The sequence below is a fragment of the Alligator sinensis genome, unplaced genomic scaffold (assembly GCF_000455745.1).
Source record: "Alligator sinensis unplaced genomic scaffold, ASM45574v1 scaffold2_1, whole genome shotgun sequence".
Taxonomy (NCBI): Eukaryota; Metazoa; Chordata; order Crocodylia; family Alligatoridae; genus Alligator; species Alligator sinensis.
The window spans coordinates 407407-422243 of record NW_005842712.1 but is presented as its reverse complement, the minus strand read 5'-3'; the positions used below and the strand labels follow the sequence as shown (position 1 = coordinate 422243).

General features: G+C 41.5%; 1 protein-coding gene across 1 annotated transcript in view; it reads right to left on the bottom strand.

The window, feature by feature from the left end:
- Nucleotides 1-14837, bottom strand: part of DCDC2C (doublecortin domain containing 2C) — a 108537-nt gene that overhangs the window by 33448 nt on the left and 60252 nt on the right. The window contains exons 6-7 of the mRNA XM_006034224.2: nucleotides 12800-12851; nucleotides 10119-10187 (exon numbers count right to left, since the gene is read on the bottom strand). Of these exons, the coding sequence (XP_006034286.1) occupies nucleotides 10119-10187; nucleotides 12800-12851 (121 nt within the window). The remainder of the gene's footprint in view (nucleotides 1-10118; nucleotides 10188-12799; nucleotides 12852-14837) is intronic.

Here is a 14837-nt window from a genome sequence, read left to right as displayed (position 1 = left end):
CCCGGGCCAGGGCCGGAGCCATGCTGCTACTGCCTGCCCCACAGCCAGCAAAATTGCAGCAGAAGGTAAGGGAGGAGGCAGGCAGACACGGGGGGGAGGTGGGGGGGGATAAAAGAGGGGAGTCCCAGGCTGCAGGAGGGAGCAGAGGGTGGAAGAGGTAAGGAGTTGGGGGGGCACACACAGGCATGGAGGGGCAGGCAGCAAGGGGGCACATGGCAGAGAGACAGACAGCAGGGGAGTAGGCACAGGCACTGTGGGACAAGGGGCGGGGGAGTGGCACCTTGCACCCTGCAGCTCCTTTACCCATCACAGCAGTGGGGAGATGAATTGAAGATGACCTTTCACAAATAAGATTCTATGCACGGAAAATTACCACAAAATTGTAATTTTCCATGTGTAGAATTTAATTTTGGGGGGGGGGGGTCATATTAAATTTAAAGTTGCTTGGATTCAGGTAAATACAGCATCAAAAAAGGCATGGTTCACACAATGTACATCAGGTTACTGATATCATAGTAGCAGTACAATAATATCCAAAATCCCTATGGATTTTTTATCCCTTGATGCAGAGAAGGCTTTTGATTGTGTTTCTTGGAAGTACCTTTTTATACCTTACAAAAGATAGGATTTGATAAAAAATTCATAAAATGGACATGGCTATTATACAAATCCCACTTCCATAGTTGTAATTAATAACCTGTTACCTGATCAGTTCTGAGCTTTGCATTTTAAAAGGAATGTGGAGAAGCTAGAGACGGTCCAGAGGTAGGCAACAAAGATGATCGAAAGCTTGGAAGGCAAGTCACATTAGGAGAGACTGAAGGAGCTGGACACGTTCAGTTTGCAGAAAAGATGCATAAGAGGGACATGACAGCAGCCTTCAAATACTTGAAAGGCTACCATAAAGAAGAGGAAAAGCACCTTTTTCTCTTGTTGCAGCAAGGAGGACGTGGACCATTGGCTTGAAGTTGCAGCGAAGTCAATTTAGATTGGATATTTGGAAAAACTTCTTCACTGACAGAATAGTGAGGCAGTGGAATAGACTGCCTAGGGAAGTTGTTGACTCTCCATCACTGGTGGTATTCAAGAAAAGGCTGGACAGCCACTGGTCAAGGATAATCTAGGCATAACTATTTTCTACCATGGGTATTTCCCATGCTTCTGGGCTTGGGAGTGCTTTAACTAAAGCTTGTTCGATATAATTTATTATTATACAAAGGTAGGAGATAATGAACACACGATCCAATTGCAGATGATGCACTTACATTTCTGTCAAAGCCTGAGAGACCTGCTCCTGTCTTCTTATCATAAATCAATAGTTTTAGCAATCTTTATAGTTATAAAATTAATTGGACAAAATTGGAATTACTTGGATTAAATGGGTGTCTGTACACGTGCTCCACAGTGCAGGGGGAGCAGAGTGCATTTTAATTAGAGTGGCTCCATGACAGTCGGTCTAATTAAAACACCCCAGTATCACGTGTACTCGGCATCCCGCGTTTCAAAATGGCAGTGAGCTTTAGCTAAAGTGCCACTGCTGCCATTTTGAAGCATGGAACTCTGAATACACATTACACTGCAGTACACTGGAGCGTTCTAATTAGAGCACTCCAGCAGACTCGCTTAATCAAGTCTACTCTGACACATTCCAATCAGAACACATCAAAGCACGTGTACGGGCACACAATAATTATACCACAAAGGACATGCTTAGCAAATGGCAGTTTCAACACCAATCAGAACACATAACTTATTTGGATATGAAAATATGCAAGATTAAGGTTACTATCTACCCAAAATTTCAAAAGATTCTCAGTGTTGTATTACAGGATCTGAACAAACAGAGCAGCCTGGCAATATCCTTGTTGGGAGTGTGTAAGAATTTAAAAAAATGAATGCATTGCCTCACCTAATTTATCTATTACATAACCTACCAAATGTAATCCCTCAATCCTATTTTGATAAAATCAACCAAATGTTTAACAGGTTTCTGTTGATAAATAGGATAAAAGGGGCTTGATTTTCATTGAAAGAAAATGCAACTACCCATTGAAATGGATGGCTTTCATCCTCCAAACTTTCCACAATATCACAATGCCTTCTTATCAAGTCAGATTATATATTAGATGACTGATACAACTGAGAACTGTCCTGTATGAATGGAAACTGAACAGGCACTTAGGTTTTCCCTTCCATTATCAACTGTCATAAATTGTATTTATCACTCTCTTTCTAACTCTAATCTCAAAGGGTGCCTGTAGATGTGCTGGAAGGCTGCTCCAACGCCCTGTAATTACAGCGCACTGAAGCAGAATCAATAGTCTGCTGGAGTGTGCTAATTAGCGTTCTCCAGCCAGCCTCCGCATCTCGTGTATCAGCAACCCCATACCTCAAAATGACTGTGGGGGCACTTTAAAACTAAAGCTCGTTCGATGTAACTTATTATTAGAGTGGCTCTTGAAGCCACTCTAATTAAAATGCCTGCCCCAACTCCCAGAGCATGTGTAAAAATGCCCTAAATTTTTTGCAACCTGACAAGCTTGAAAAATTTGGCAAACATACTGAAGTTGCATCCTTCATTACGTTGTAAGGCCTCTAATTATGACTCTCTTTTTGAAGTATGGGTCCCACAAACTTACGTGGAAAAGGTGGATGGATAAGAGTATTGTGAATGTAAAACAGCTTCTAGTAGGACATCACATTAAATCCTTTTCTGAGATATGTGCTGAATTTGGCCTCCCAAAATTAGCTGAATGGAAACATATGCAGTTGCATCAAGTATCAGCAAATCAGTTTGGACCTGAGGCTTTAGATGTAGCAAACGCTACAGATATACTTATTTTTGCCTTTAAATCTGTTTCTTTTCCCCACCCGTGTGCCAACACTCTATCTATGAATATATATTGTCAGATAAAAAACCTAATAAAGACTCTCCCCTCCCCCTGCACCGTGAAGAAGCAGAATTATGACCTAAGTATCCAGGTAACAGAACCCCAGTGAAAAACAGCAATTCACAATATTTGAATATTGACAACTGAATTTAGACCATCTTATATAACCAAAAGATAATTTTTTGTCTTCAATGGACTGCTTCTAAACTTAAAAAAAATAAATATACTGTCAGTAGAGTCATGTTGGAGATGCAATGCACTCCAAGCAATGGTCAGTCACATGTTTTAGTTGTACCCTATTATCAGTTCCTGTTGGAAAGAAATTATAAATAGAGTTAACACAGTTTTGAACACCCCACTGATATCTTTGGCAAATGTATGTATTCTTGGCCATATACGTAAGGAATTGAAACTGAATCCTTCCCAGACTGCACTCTTACACTTGGTTTTTTAGTGACATGCAGAATTATATTACTTCACTGGAAAAGTAGGACACCTCCAAAGATCAAAATCTGGTTCAGCGAGATAATACAAGCTAGCATCCATAGGGAGTCATGTTTATCAGGCATAACTGTTTTGAAAAGCCTCGTGCAATTTGAGAAGAGGTCTTATAATATTTTAGTAACTAAATTATTACTCCTTGAACATTTCTCTTTTCTTCTTTTATCCCTCCCTCTTCCCTTCTTCCTTTTCTTTTCCCTTTTATTGCTTATTGTTTATGACAAACAGATAGGTACACACTTCAGATTGTTGTATATAGTCTATATATGTGTGTGTGCATATGTGTATTTCTGGGTTTTGTGTTGCAATTTTAAAAAGTAAACAAAGTTTACAAAAGAACAACTTCCAGGAAAGAGCTGCGTGTGTAAATAAAGACTTTCTGAACATTCATGTTTTGGATAAATATTGTAGCATACTATTACTTTGTTGGCAGCTCTACCCCATGACTCATTTCCAAATCTGAATGCACACTCACACATACAGGACTTTATTAAAGATACTAGCTGACTGCCCATCAGGAATGATGAAGCCGAAGGGGGAGAGGAACGGGGTGGGGGGAGAAGTGGGCCTGAGCCCAAGGAGGGGAGGAGACCTGAGCCCAAGCTGGGGGAGAAGCCAGCCCACCGCAGCAGTGGGGTGTAGCAGTGGGCCTGGCCCAACACAGCAGTGGCTAGGGGAGGGGAGGAGCGAGCCTTTTCCCCACCTTGGGCCCAGGCCCACTCCTCCTCCACCCCACCCCCCCCGTCAGCTCCGAAGCTGCTCCTCTCATTTCCTGGGTTGGCCCAGGCCTGCTGCTCCCACTGCCATGGTGGGCTGGCTTCTCCCCCAGCTTGGACTCGGTCCTCCTCTGCCTCCGCATGGAGCCTGGGCCCACGCCTCTCCCCTCCCCCCACTGCCGCCACTGCCACCGCGGCGCACCTGCTATTCCCCCAACCTGTGTTGGGCCCACACCTCCCCCCCCCACTGCCACCGCGTCATTCCACGTCAGGCCCTGCAGTCACAACCACTGAAGGGGAGAGGGGCGGGCCTAGGCCAGAGCCATGGCCTGGCCCCCTCCACCCCATGGCATCCCAACCCCACTCCGCCCCCCACGCCACCACCGCCGTCACCTGCAAGGAGTAAAGGTCTCCACCACTCCATCCTTGCCACCTCCACAGAACAGGGCAGGGGCGGCGAAGCCTCACCCCCCATTCTGTCCACTCCGTTGTCCCTGTCCCCACCATCATGGTGGCACTCCACCAGCTGCCAGCTCCTGTTGGAGCACTCGTTCGCACTCTGACTGGCTATCAGCCAATTAGAGCATGAATAAAGTGTTATGGACAGACAGACACACAGAAAGACTTAAGCTTTTATAATATTAGAATTATACACAAAAATATTAAAACATGTATGTAAATTCTATCTGTTCCCTACATTATTTAAAAGGTACCAAAATCTGGTACCATTTACCTACTGCATTATGGACAGTCAAACTTCAGCATGCATATTGAAATCTGCTATGATTTTTTTATCCTGATACCTACTTTTGCAAAAGTATGTCTTTAAAGCAGGCATTATTAACCCCTTCATCAAAAGTGTTCGGTCTTTATGCTTGTTTCCTATCATCCCTCTTTGCACTGATTATCCAAATAAAGTATATTGCTTGCTTCAAGTGTCCATCTTCAATATGATAAATGAAATTTATATGATATGGGTTTGTTTTTTTTTGGAAGCAGCAGAAGTTTCACAACCACAAAGCATTCCTTCATGTACTTGTTGTGCTTACCATTCTCCCTGCTTATAGCAAGTACTCTGAACTAATGGATGTATACTGACCAAGCAAGGTGGATAAGTAAAGTAAAGGTGGTATTAGCAGCAAAACTTACAAGAACGTCAATATCATGGCTTGTATTAGCAATGAAATGTATAAGAACATCAACTTCACAGCTGGTATTAACAGTGAAACGCATGAGAACAACTGAGTCTGTATGAAACAATCACTGAACCTAACATGGCCCAAGTCAAGGGTGTCAAACTCATCTAGCCACCCGAGCCAACAGGGTGGCTGAGCCAGTCTGCAGGCCAGATCGGGACCAACCCCCTGTGCAGCACTGGCCCTGGGGCTCAGTGTACATACAGCACGCAGGGCTGGCAGAGCATGTGCTGCCCACAGCAAATGGGCTGTACCAGGCACTGCAAGCAGCATAGAGGGTCAATCTGGGTCACACGCTGTATGCAGTGCCCTGACAGAACAACCAGCCCTGCATGCTGCCTCCAGCATGACCCAACCTGGGCTGGCCCCAGAGCCAGCGCACAGGACTAGTCTGATGGAGCTCTGCATGCAGCAAATGCTCTGGACCAACCCCCCTGTGCTGCAAGTGCTCAATATAAATGGCTTCCCACATTAGCTACGATGGAGATTACACTAGATAGCTAACTAATCTGCTGTTCCTTTCTCCTCCCCATTCATATCTACCTTCTTCAGTCAGATTTATTACATATAAGTTGTTCTTCATTCTTCAATATAATCTTCCTTTCCAAATGGTAAGTTTTTACCCCAATTCTTTTCTTCAGCTCCTATCCATTTAGTTATCATCATAACAGCCACCCCATGAAGGAAAAAATTGTAATTACTTTAACCCCAAATCTTAGCTAATTCAATCACCTTCATGTTTTCATGCCTATTTCTTATCGCTGTAGAAGAATCCATCAAAATAACAGGATATGTAACATAATATATCCTTACTGAATTAAGTCCTAACTCCATTTCACTTCCACAATATTTCATTTTCAGTCCAAACACAAATTGTGTCAAAACTGGAAAATAATCCCATTTCCCTGAAGAAACCCATTTAACTTTCAGCTCTAGAGATGTTAAAATAAGTTTAGAGAAAATACAAAGAGAAAAAATTAAGTCTAAATTTTTCTCCCTTATTACTAGTGCATTATGAAAGATTCTGTATCCTCGCTAGAGTCCAAAATCTGATATCAATGAACTCACAAAAGTTCTATGAAGAGTCAAGCCATGATTTGGACTCTAAATTCTGAATGTGTGACAAGAAACAAAATTACTTGCGACAGAACTGCTTGGTTATTTTAATTAATTTAACTCGTATGAATCAGAAAGCATTGTACACAATGCCATGTCTAAATTATTATCACAGGGAAACTACATTAAAGAAAGAAATGAGGGGAAAATTCAGACGTGTATAAAGATTATATGTAAAAATATTTCACAGCCGAGGTAGATTAACTCATGTTACTCATGAAAATATATTTTCTTTGCATATTATGAACTTCCACATGAAGAGAGATTGAAAAGATTAGGGCTGTTAGGCTTAGAGAAGAGGGGAAATTATTGGGAAAATTAAATTGTGCAAAGCCTGTATATAGTGAGTACTGCTCTCTCTTAAATAAACCTAATAAGATTAGAACTTGATAAAGTAAGTACTTTTTTATACAACATATGCTCTAGTGGTAGAGACACAAGTGTCAGTGAAGTCAAGAGCATAACAAAAATTAAAGATGGTGACTTATTTATGTATAGTTGATGTGGATAATAAGAATATCCATAGTTACATTAGATAGGACACAACATTTATAACGTAATTTATAGAATTGATATATCCAGCATGCCATGTAAACATTAACCAATAGGTGTTAGGAAAAATAGCCCTTTATACTGGTATTAAGTATTAGCAGGCTTTATATCATTATTACTGTTGATTGAATTTCTTGCATTTTCATCTGAGGCATCTGGCACTGGCCCCCATCAGAAATGGTGTTTCAGATGAGATGTGCCACTATGAAAATCTTCAAGGGCATATTTACATGTGCTCCGGGGTGGGGAAGAGAAAAGGGGCATTTTAATTAGAGCAGATCCTGCAGTGTCTCATATATTCAACATCCTGCACTTCAAAACAGCAGTGGGGGAGCTTTAACTAAAGCTTGTTTGACAAGCTTTAGTTAAAGTGCCCCTGCTGCCATTTTGAAAGCTGGAAACACTGCATACACATGACACCAAGGCTGCTGGAGCACTGGAGCAGACTTGATTAATCGAGCTTGCCCGACGCGTTCTAATTAGATTAATCAAGTTTGCTCCGACACATTCTAATTTCCTCCCTAGTAAATGCAAATAGATATTGTAAGTGTTCAAATGAGCTCCCTTTTCCATAAACCTGAGGATGTCTTTGAAGGACTGGATGACAGCAGGGAACGCCGATGCCACTGACTCGGGAACTAGCTCACAGGTCCTATGCAAGAAATCTAAGGGATTAAGATGTTGCTGTCCCCTTGGCCTGCAAAGCTCTCAATGAGGTAAAAAAACACTGTGCCAAACATAATGAGGCAGGACTACAAGTCTATTTAAAATCGTAACATGTCACGTTTGATTTGCATCAATTCAAGTTTGAGTTGAAATTAAGAGCTCAGTGGGTGCAGCTACACACAATATTAAGGCAGCTAAAATAAACTCCGGCACAGTTCGTACCATAGTCTAGCGCTTCCAAGTACAGTGTCTTCACATGCACTAGGACCACAGCGCAGTGAGTCAGAGTGACGCAGCCACAGCTGGCAAAGGGTTCAGGGGGTCAGTCTGCCAGCCCGGGGCTGCTCCACCCAGTTCAGCATGCTGCAAAGAGGCTAGCTGGGGCACAAGGGTGGGGCTAGCCAGCAGGCAGCACCCACACTGTTGCACCCTCATGCCCCAGCCAGCCTGGTCCCCATCTACACAAGCATTGTGAAAACTAAAGTAGTCCGCCACAGAATAGTATTTGTATCTAGCGCTATTAGCCTTCAGTGGAGTTAGTTTACTCTGACCTAATAGTACCACTTGTGTAGATGGTAACATTTTATTGCACAGATAATTAGCCAACTGCACAGTAAACATCTTGTATAGACATGCCCAGTGAGAAACATCCAGTTAATTTTGTTGCATCTGATTTATTCCCATTTTTACACTGCACTGGAAAAAAATATACTCTTCACTCGTAATTCCTCAGTTTTTAGGATAACATTATCCAGGAAAACCTTGTCCAATTAATTTTTAAAAAACTTCAGCAAAAAAACCTTTCTTAGCCTCAGACCAAACCTAATAACTTCCACATTTGTAAGATATTTTAGTCAGTATTAGAAAACCTCAATATCAAGTTAAAACTCAATTGCAGTTTTGACACTGGAGCAGTTCTCAGCACTTCAAAATACTATTTACATCTTTTCATGTTTCACCACTGAAAACTGAATATAATTAAACAAATCACTTTCAGTGGAAAGGGCATTAAAAGAATATATCTTTCCTTCATTTTCATTTCCAAATTTAAAAGACCAAAATTTTGCAAATCAAATAGACCATCCCCAAAGTAAGGACAGCCCCCATGTACAAACAATACTCTGTGCTGAGGGACTCAACCCCAAATCATCCACAATCATCCACAATATGCTGTTTATTTCTTGAGTATGGTACTAAGGTATATCCCAACATAATTTCCAGAGCTCTTCTAGGGACAGGTCTTCAGCTGACATCTCCTTCTGAGCTAGTCCAAACTTATAAGTAATAGACAGCAGTATAATGTAGAAAGCCAGAAGAAAGAATGGGGCTAGGAATCTAGTGGTGACAGCAGAGCTTTCAAGCTAAGAATGGGGGTCAAATATATGGGTTTACAGCAGGGGTATCAAACTCAACCTGCCCTGTGTGCCAGATCAAACCACAGGGCTCCTCATGACCAAATCCAGACCTGCCAGAGACAAGGCAAGTGATAGAGTCAGCAGAACCTGTGGTCGCAATGGTGGCCGTATGGCAAATAGCACTGGCAGAGCCAGTGACAGAGGACGTGGTAAAGAGGCAGGCAGAAAGAGCAGTACTGTGTCAGCACAGCCTCCACTTGCCTTCCCTGCTGCCAGTGGCCATATCCAGCAAGGTGCTGTAGCCCCCAAATCTGCAGTAGGCCCCACCTCCAAATTCCCTGGCCCATCAGGAGCCATACATGTTTGAAGCCCCTGGTTTATAGTATAGCTGGTTAGCATTTATGGGCCATAATGCTGATCCTAACTACCGGTGTAGCAATAGACTTTTGTTAATAATAATAAGCAAGACTTGAGTCAAAGTTGTTGTTTGGGTGAAAAAATAAACTACTATTAAAATTATATGCAGAAGTTTCATATGAGTAGCTTCATCAAACAAAACTAAAGGTTATTAGTAAAAATGCTTATTTCTATAGGTACTATTGGGGTTTTTTATATACATTATAAATGTTTGAGTGCCTACCAAACATTCTTCAGTTATTTAATGCTAAAATTATGGCTGTTCTTCGAAGCAAAGGATGAAATTGATGACATTTTACCTAGAGTCTGTTCAGAATAGATCCTCAAAATAGTTCTCAGGGTTTTAACCAATTTAGAGACAGGATAGGTATCTTGACAAAATCTGTACTTAACTTTTCAAATATTATAAAGAACATATGTTCTTTTGAAAGCTCCTATTAACATCTGTTACAGAAGGAAGCTACTAGTTTTGAGATATAATTGGACAAGGAAAACTAAACAAAGATGGGAAGCGCTGAGACTGAATAACTATGACCCCACCATTTCTGTCAATTTTTTAAAGTACAAAAAAGTCACTTTAAAACACCTGACACCAGATCCATAATTTAAAACTCTGTGGACACTACACTGTATAATTTGCTGAACACCGTTTTGAGAATAAAGCCTTATATATTTCTGTTATGATTATGGAAATTAACAAAGACTTACAGGGCGTCCTGGAAAGTCACCAGCCTGGTATTCTTCATAAGTAACATTTTTGCTAGGGTAGTGAAATGACTTGACCAAACAAGAAAAAGCAATAAATATTTCTGTTTTATGACAGTATTAATATAGCTTCAGTATATTTTCTATATTGCATGCTTAACCAATGCAACTATCATGTTTTCTTACTATACTGGGATTCCCAAGGGACCTGTTCTTGGTACAAATGTTATTAAATATATTTCTCCTTCAATTAGGTCAGTGGTTCCCAAAGTTTTGCCCTTGAAGGGCCACTTCAAAGAAATAGTTCTGGGTGGCAGGCTGCATCAAAAAGGCTTCCAAGCAATATTTGGCCCATGGGTTACACTTTAGGAGCCCCTAGTCCAGATAATGATATAAAATATTTGATGATAAACTGTATAGAAAGCAAAAAGATTATGTAAGAAATAATGGCAAGGACAAGTTATTGTCATTACTTTGTTCTGAAATTACTAAAATCTGAAATTACTTGGTTTAATTGTCACAAAGTAACAAACCACATTTTAATAGATCTGAATGCAAGTTGTACAAACAAGGAGGTCTAAATTATGATGCCCCTCATCCCATAGGGGTAAATCCGTGTTTATCAAAGCGCTCATAATCCCTGTTTATCAAAACATACAAACAAGAGTGACCATGTTTCGTAATCTAGCCCAGAATTTCCCAACCTCAGGTCATAACCCCAATGAGGGTTGTGGGGGCAATCCCAGCGACGCCACACACAAAGGACAAGCCACGCCGCATGCCAGGAGCTGCCCTGCCTCTGGGCCGCCCCCGCTGCACTCCGCTCCCAACAGCTGGTTGTAGCAAAAAAGGTTGGGAACCACTGATCTAGCCAATACATAAAATAAATCCCTGATATTATGCATTTAAAATCTTTTTTAAAAGCCTGACACTAAAGAAGGAAGCCAAGAATGAAAGGCTGGGACCAATAAGCAAACAAGTAAAATGGAAAGTGACTCCGTAGACCAGTGATTATGGAACTCAGTTGGGAGGGAAGAGATCCAGGTTATACTCCCAAAGCTATATCTACCTGTGTTTAACAAATTACTATTTAATTTAAAATATATAAAGCATCCTGGAAATAGGAAAAGGAACTCAAGATTCTTCCCAGGGGACAGTATGGCTCACTGGACTACCAAGTCACACTGCTTTTTGCTTGTTCTCCTCCTTGCCCTATGACTCCTGAAATCTTGCAGGAGTACCCCTGAATGCAGGAGTATCCCTCATTCAGCCTATGGTATAACCGCTAATTAGGATGTCTATAAATGTGCTCAGGGGTGGGGGGTGTTTATTTAGAGCAGTTCCTGGGGGGGCTGCTCTAATTAAAATGCCACAGAGTCATATGTATTAATTCTCTGTACATTTTAAAATAGCCATGGGATACTTTAACTAAAGCTCATTTGATGAGCTTTAGTTAAAGCACCCCAGTGGCCATTTTTAAATCCACAGGGGCATATACACAGAACAGTGTGGTGACAATACAGCTTTCTAATTAGAATGCAGAGCAGACTCAATTAATCAAGCATGCTCTGATGTTTTCCAGTTAGAACACATCAGAGCACATGTATAAGTACCTTAAAATACTCTCCTGGAAAGTGGGGCACATAGATTTGAATCCATTCAGGTTGAGGGGTCTGGTAATCCAGTTTCTCACTTCTAGGGCAAGTGCTCCAACCAGTAGGCAATATTGCAAAGTAGGTGGGCAGCAACACTACCAGCTGCATTTCTGAACTGGAGTCAATGCTCTTAGTGCAAGACAGGAATGCTCAGAACACACACTAATGGATCAGGTCCTTTCAGTGATTTGGTGAGTCCTGAGCACTAATCTGGACTGCAGTGGTCCCTTGGGTTAAGTTTGGTGCCCAGGTAATCAAAATGGATCACTTCAGATTTTTGCAGCCCAAAATGAAGGCTCTCCCCTGCCTTAGGTACCTTCTACATCTTGTGTTTTGTGGAGCAGAGCTAAACTGAAGCGCTTTTCAGGTCTTTTAGTAGGGGCATTTTTACACATGCAGCACACCACAGCATCCGGCGCTTTGACAAGTGCCTGGCACTGCATCGCCTGCAATTGTATAAGCAGCAAAATGCACGTCAGCAAACAGAAATGGCAGCGGTCCACTTTTGAACTAAAACACATAGAAGGTGTTTTAGTTCAAAAGTGCACCACCACCATTTTCTCCACACTGACTCACATTTTGCCGCTTATACAACTGCAAGCAATGCAGCACCGTGCATATCAGCTCACGTGTGGAGCAGACTCAATTAAGTGCGCTGGATCTCTGATGCATCCAGCCATGAACATGTATGTGTATAAATTCCACCTACTCCCATTTAGACACCTACATCAGCAAACCAAATCTGCTCCTTAAATGACTATTTTCTTAAACTTAATTAAAAGGATCAACAAATCAATACATTTAGTAAGAAATGAATTATTATGTTTTTCACATTTGTCTATATTTATCTACTTGATATTAACACCATCCAGATCAAAATATAAATTATTAGAGAAGTCTTATAGATGAACACTATTATTTTTATCAAATTGTGACTGTTATAATATTTCATATTCTTAAAATATTGATAATACAAGAGAATAATAAAATGTGCTGTGAATTATTGAATTCATTTCATTTTTAACTTACTCTTGATTTTTTCTTCCTGGGTTTTCTTGAAGACTGGGAACCACCATATAAGCTAAAATACAAAGTAAAATTATCCTCATGTGAATATTTGTCAATTTTAAACTAAAAAGTATTATTAGCTATTATTTATTAATATTTGTATTATTACTCATGACAGCCTTAGATGCTGAAGTCCTACTTTCATTCATTCAAAAAGTGTAGCTTGTACATTATTAGATTAATAATAAATTTTAATATACTTTGTAATGCGCTCTACTGGAATATTTTCTGTGCTTACCGCTAGCTCTCTGCTGGGTGGAATGTCAAATTTCCTTCTTCTGCCCAGGGAAGGGAGCAGTGAGACACCGGTCCTCTTTCTCGGATCTCTCAAGTACATTTTAACAAACTACTTCCTGTCCTTGCAGTGGCAGGACACTAACAGTGCCCACTACCTTGCCTGTGGCAAGTTAGTGTTTGGATGTTTTTAGCATTGTGCCTGGTATTTGGGCAGAGGCGGGGGTTGCGCAGTTTTAAGAATTTACATAGACATGATTCTGCCTTGATCAGGGACTTGGACTCGATGACCACTTAAGGGCCCTTCCAGCCTCCTTTTCTTTGATTCTATAATTTAATATTTTGATTATGTTTCCCCTTAGAAGAGGACATACAAAGAACATGAAGCTGTTTATTAATAGGGGGGAAAAAAGCTTTGTTTAAGCCCTAGCCTAGAAGCAGATGTGTAAGTGTTGATTCTTACTTGCACCCATAGACAAGAATCCCATCTCATCTCAACTCATCAGCAAGCTAGACCAGGTCTCAGCATGTGATAGCCATGTTATTATGATAGTCTTGTTATTTTTTGCATAGAAGGTAGTGTATTTTAATCTTCATTGTCAATCTTGAGTTCACGGGCCCTGGCAGACATTATACCTAAGATGTGATTAACCTGTTAAAAGTATATTAAACAGTAACCCAGCCATATGTTCAGGAGAGTAATGGCACAACAGAACAAGAAACCAGCCACAAAAAATGTTCTATCAAATATGTGGAATATTTTTGTGGCTGGTTTCCATCAAGCCTTAAACTGAATGCGTAGCAGGGTCCCAGCCATGCAACCTGATGCTAGCTAGCTGATGGGGCTTGGTTGACAGTTCCCATCCCCATGTCAGCAGACTGACAGTCCTGTGGTACAGCCCTGCATAGGGTTGCACTCCACTGATTTCTGGGTGCTGAGTTGAGGGAAGCTCATAAGCTTGGCTTCCTGAGACTCAGCAAGTGGACTGCCTTGCCCTGAAGCTCCCAGAGAGCTGTGGAACGAAGCACTTGATATCCAAGCCACAAGGACTCTGGAATAGGGAGAGAATCCCAGATCCCAGGGCCCCAGTGCACCAGGACCTTATAAAACTGCATGTGAAGGTGGGCTGTATATGAGGTTTTCTAACATCCTGGCCCATGGGGCTCTGAGACTGGCCTCAGTACAGTCCCAGAGCTGGAAACAATAATCAGCTGATTGTTGGTATCAGCCCCAGGAACTTACTGGAAGGCCTGAGACCAGTATTCACATGATTATTGGTTCCAGCCCTGGGACCCCACTGGAGTCTCTGGCTCCCATGAGGTCCCTGGCCTGAGACTGACAGTCAGCTAACTGTCAGTCCCAGCTCTAGCACCACGCTGGCTTGTGCTAGGCTGCAGGCAGACAGCTTGCCAGTGCAGGCATGATGATCCCAGGCTCCTCCTGCACCGTCAAGTAGTAATAGCTCAATTGGGATCTGATTCCCAATCCCAATATCATGCAGCCTGCTATACATGTGGCATGGCAGGAAACACAATTGTTGGGATTGGGGATTAGATCCATCATGACATAAAATGAATGCGTCACAGGAGCCATATATCAAAAACTGCAATGTGGCCTATGACTGTGAAGTCAATGCAGTCAAGGCTCATTATCAGGGATCCTGGCTTTCCCTGATTAAAAAAATAAAAAATTCTCTGATAAAAAATTGCAAATCCTCTGATAAAAAATCCAAAATCCATGATAAAAATCAAAGCCTCCCCCCCT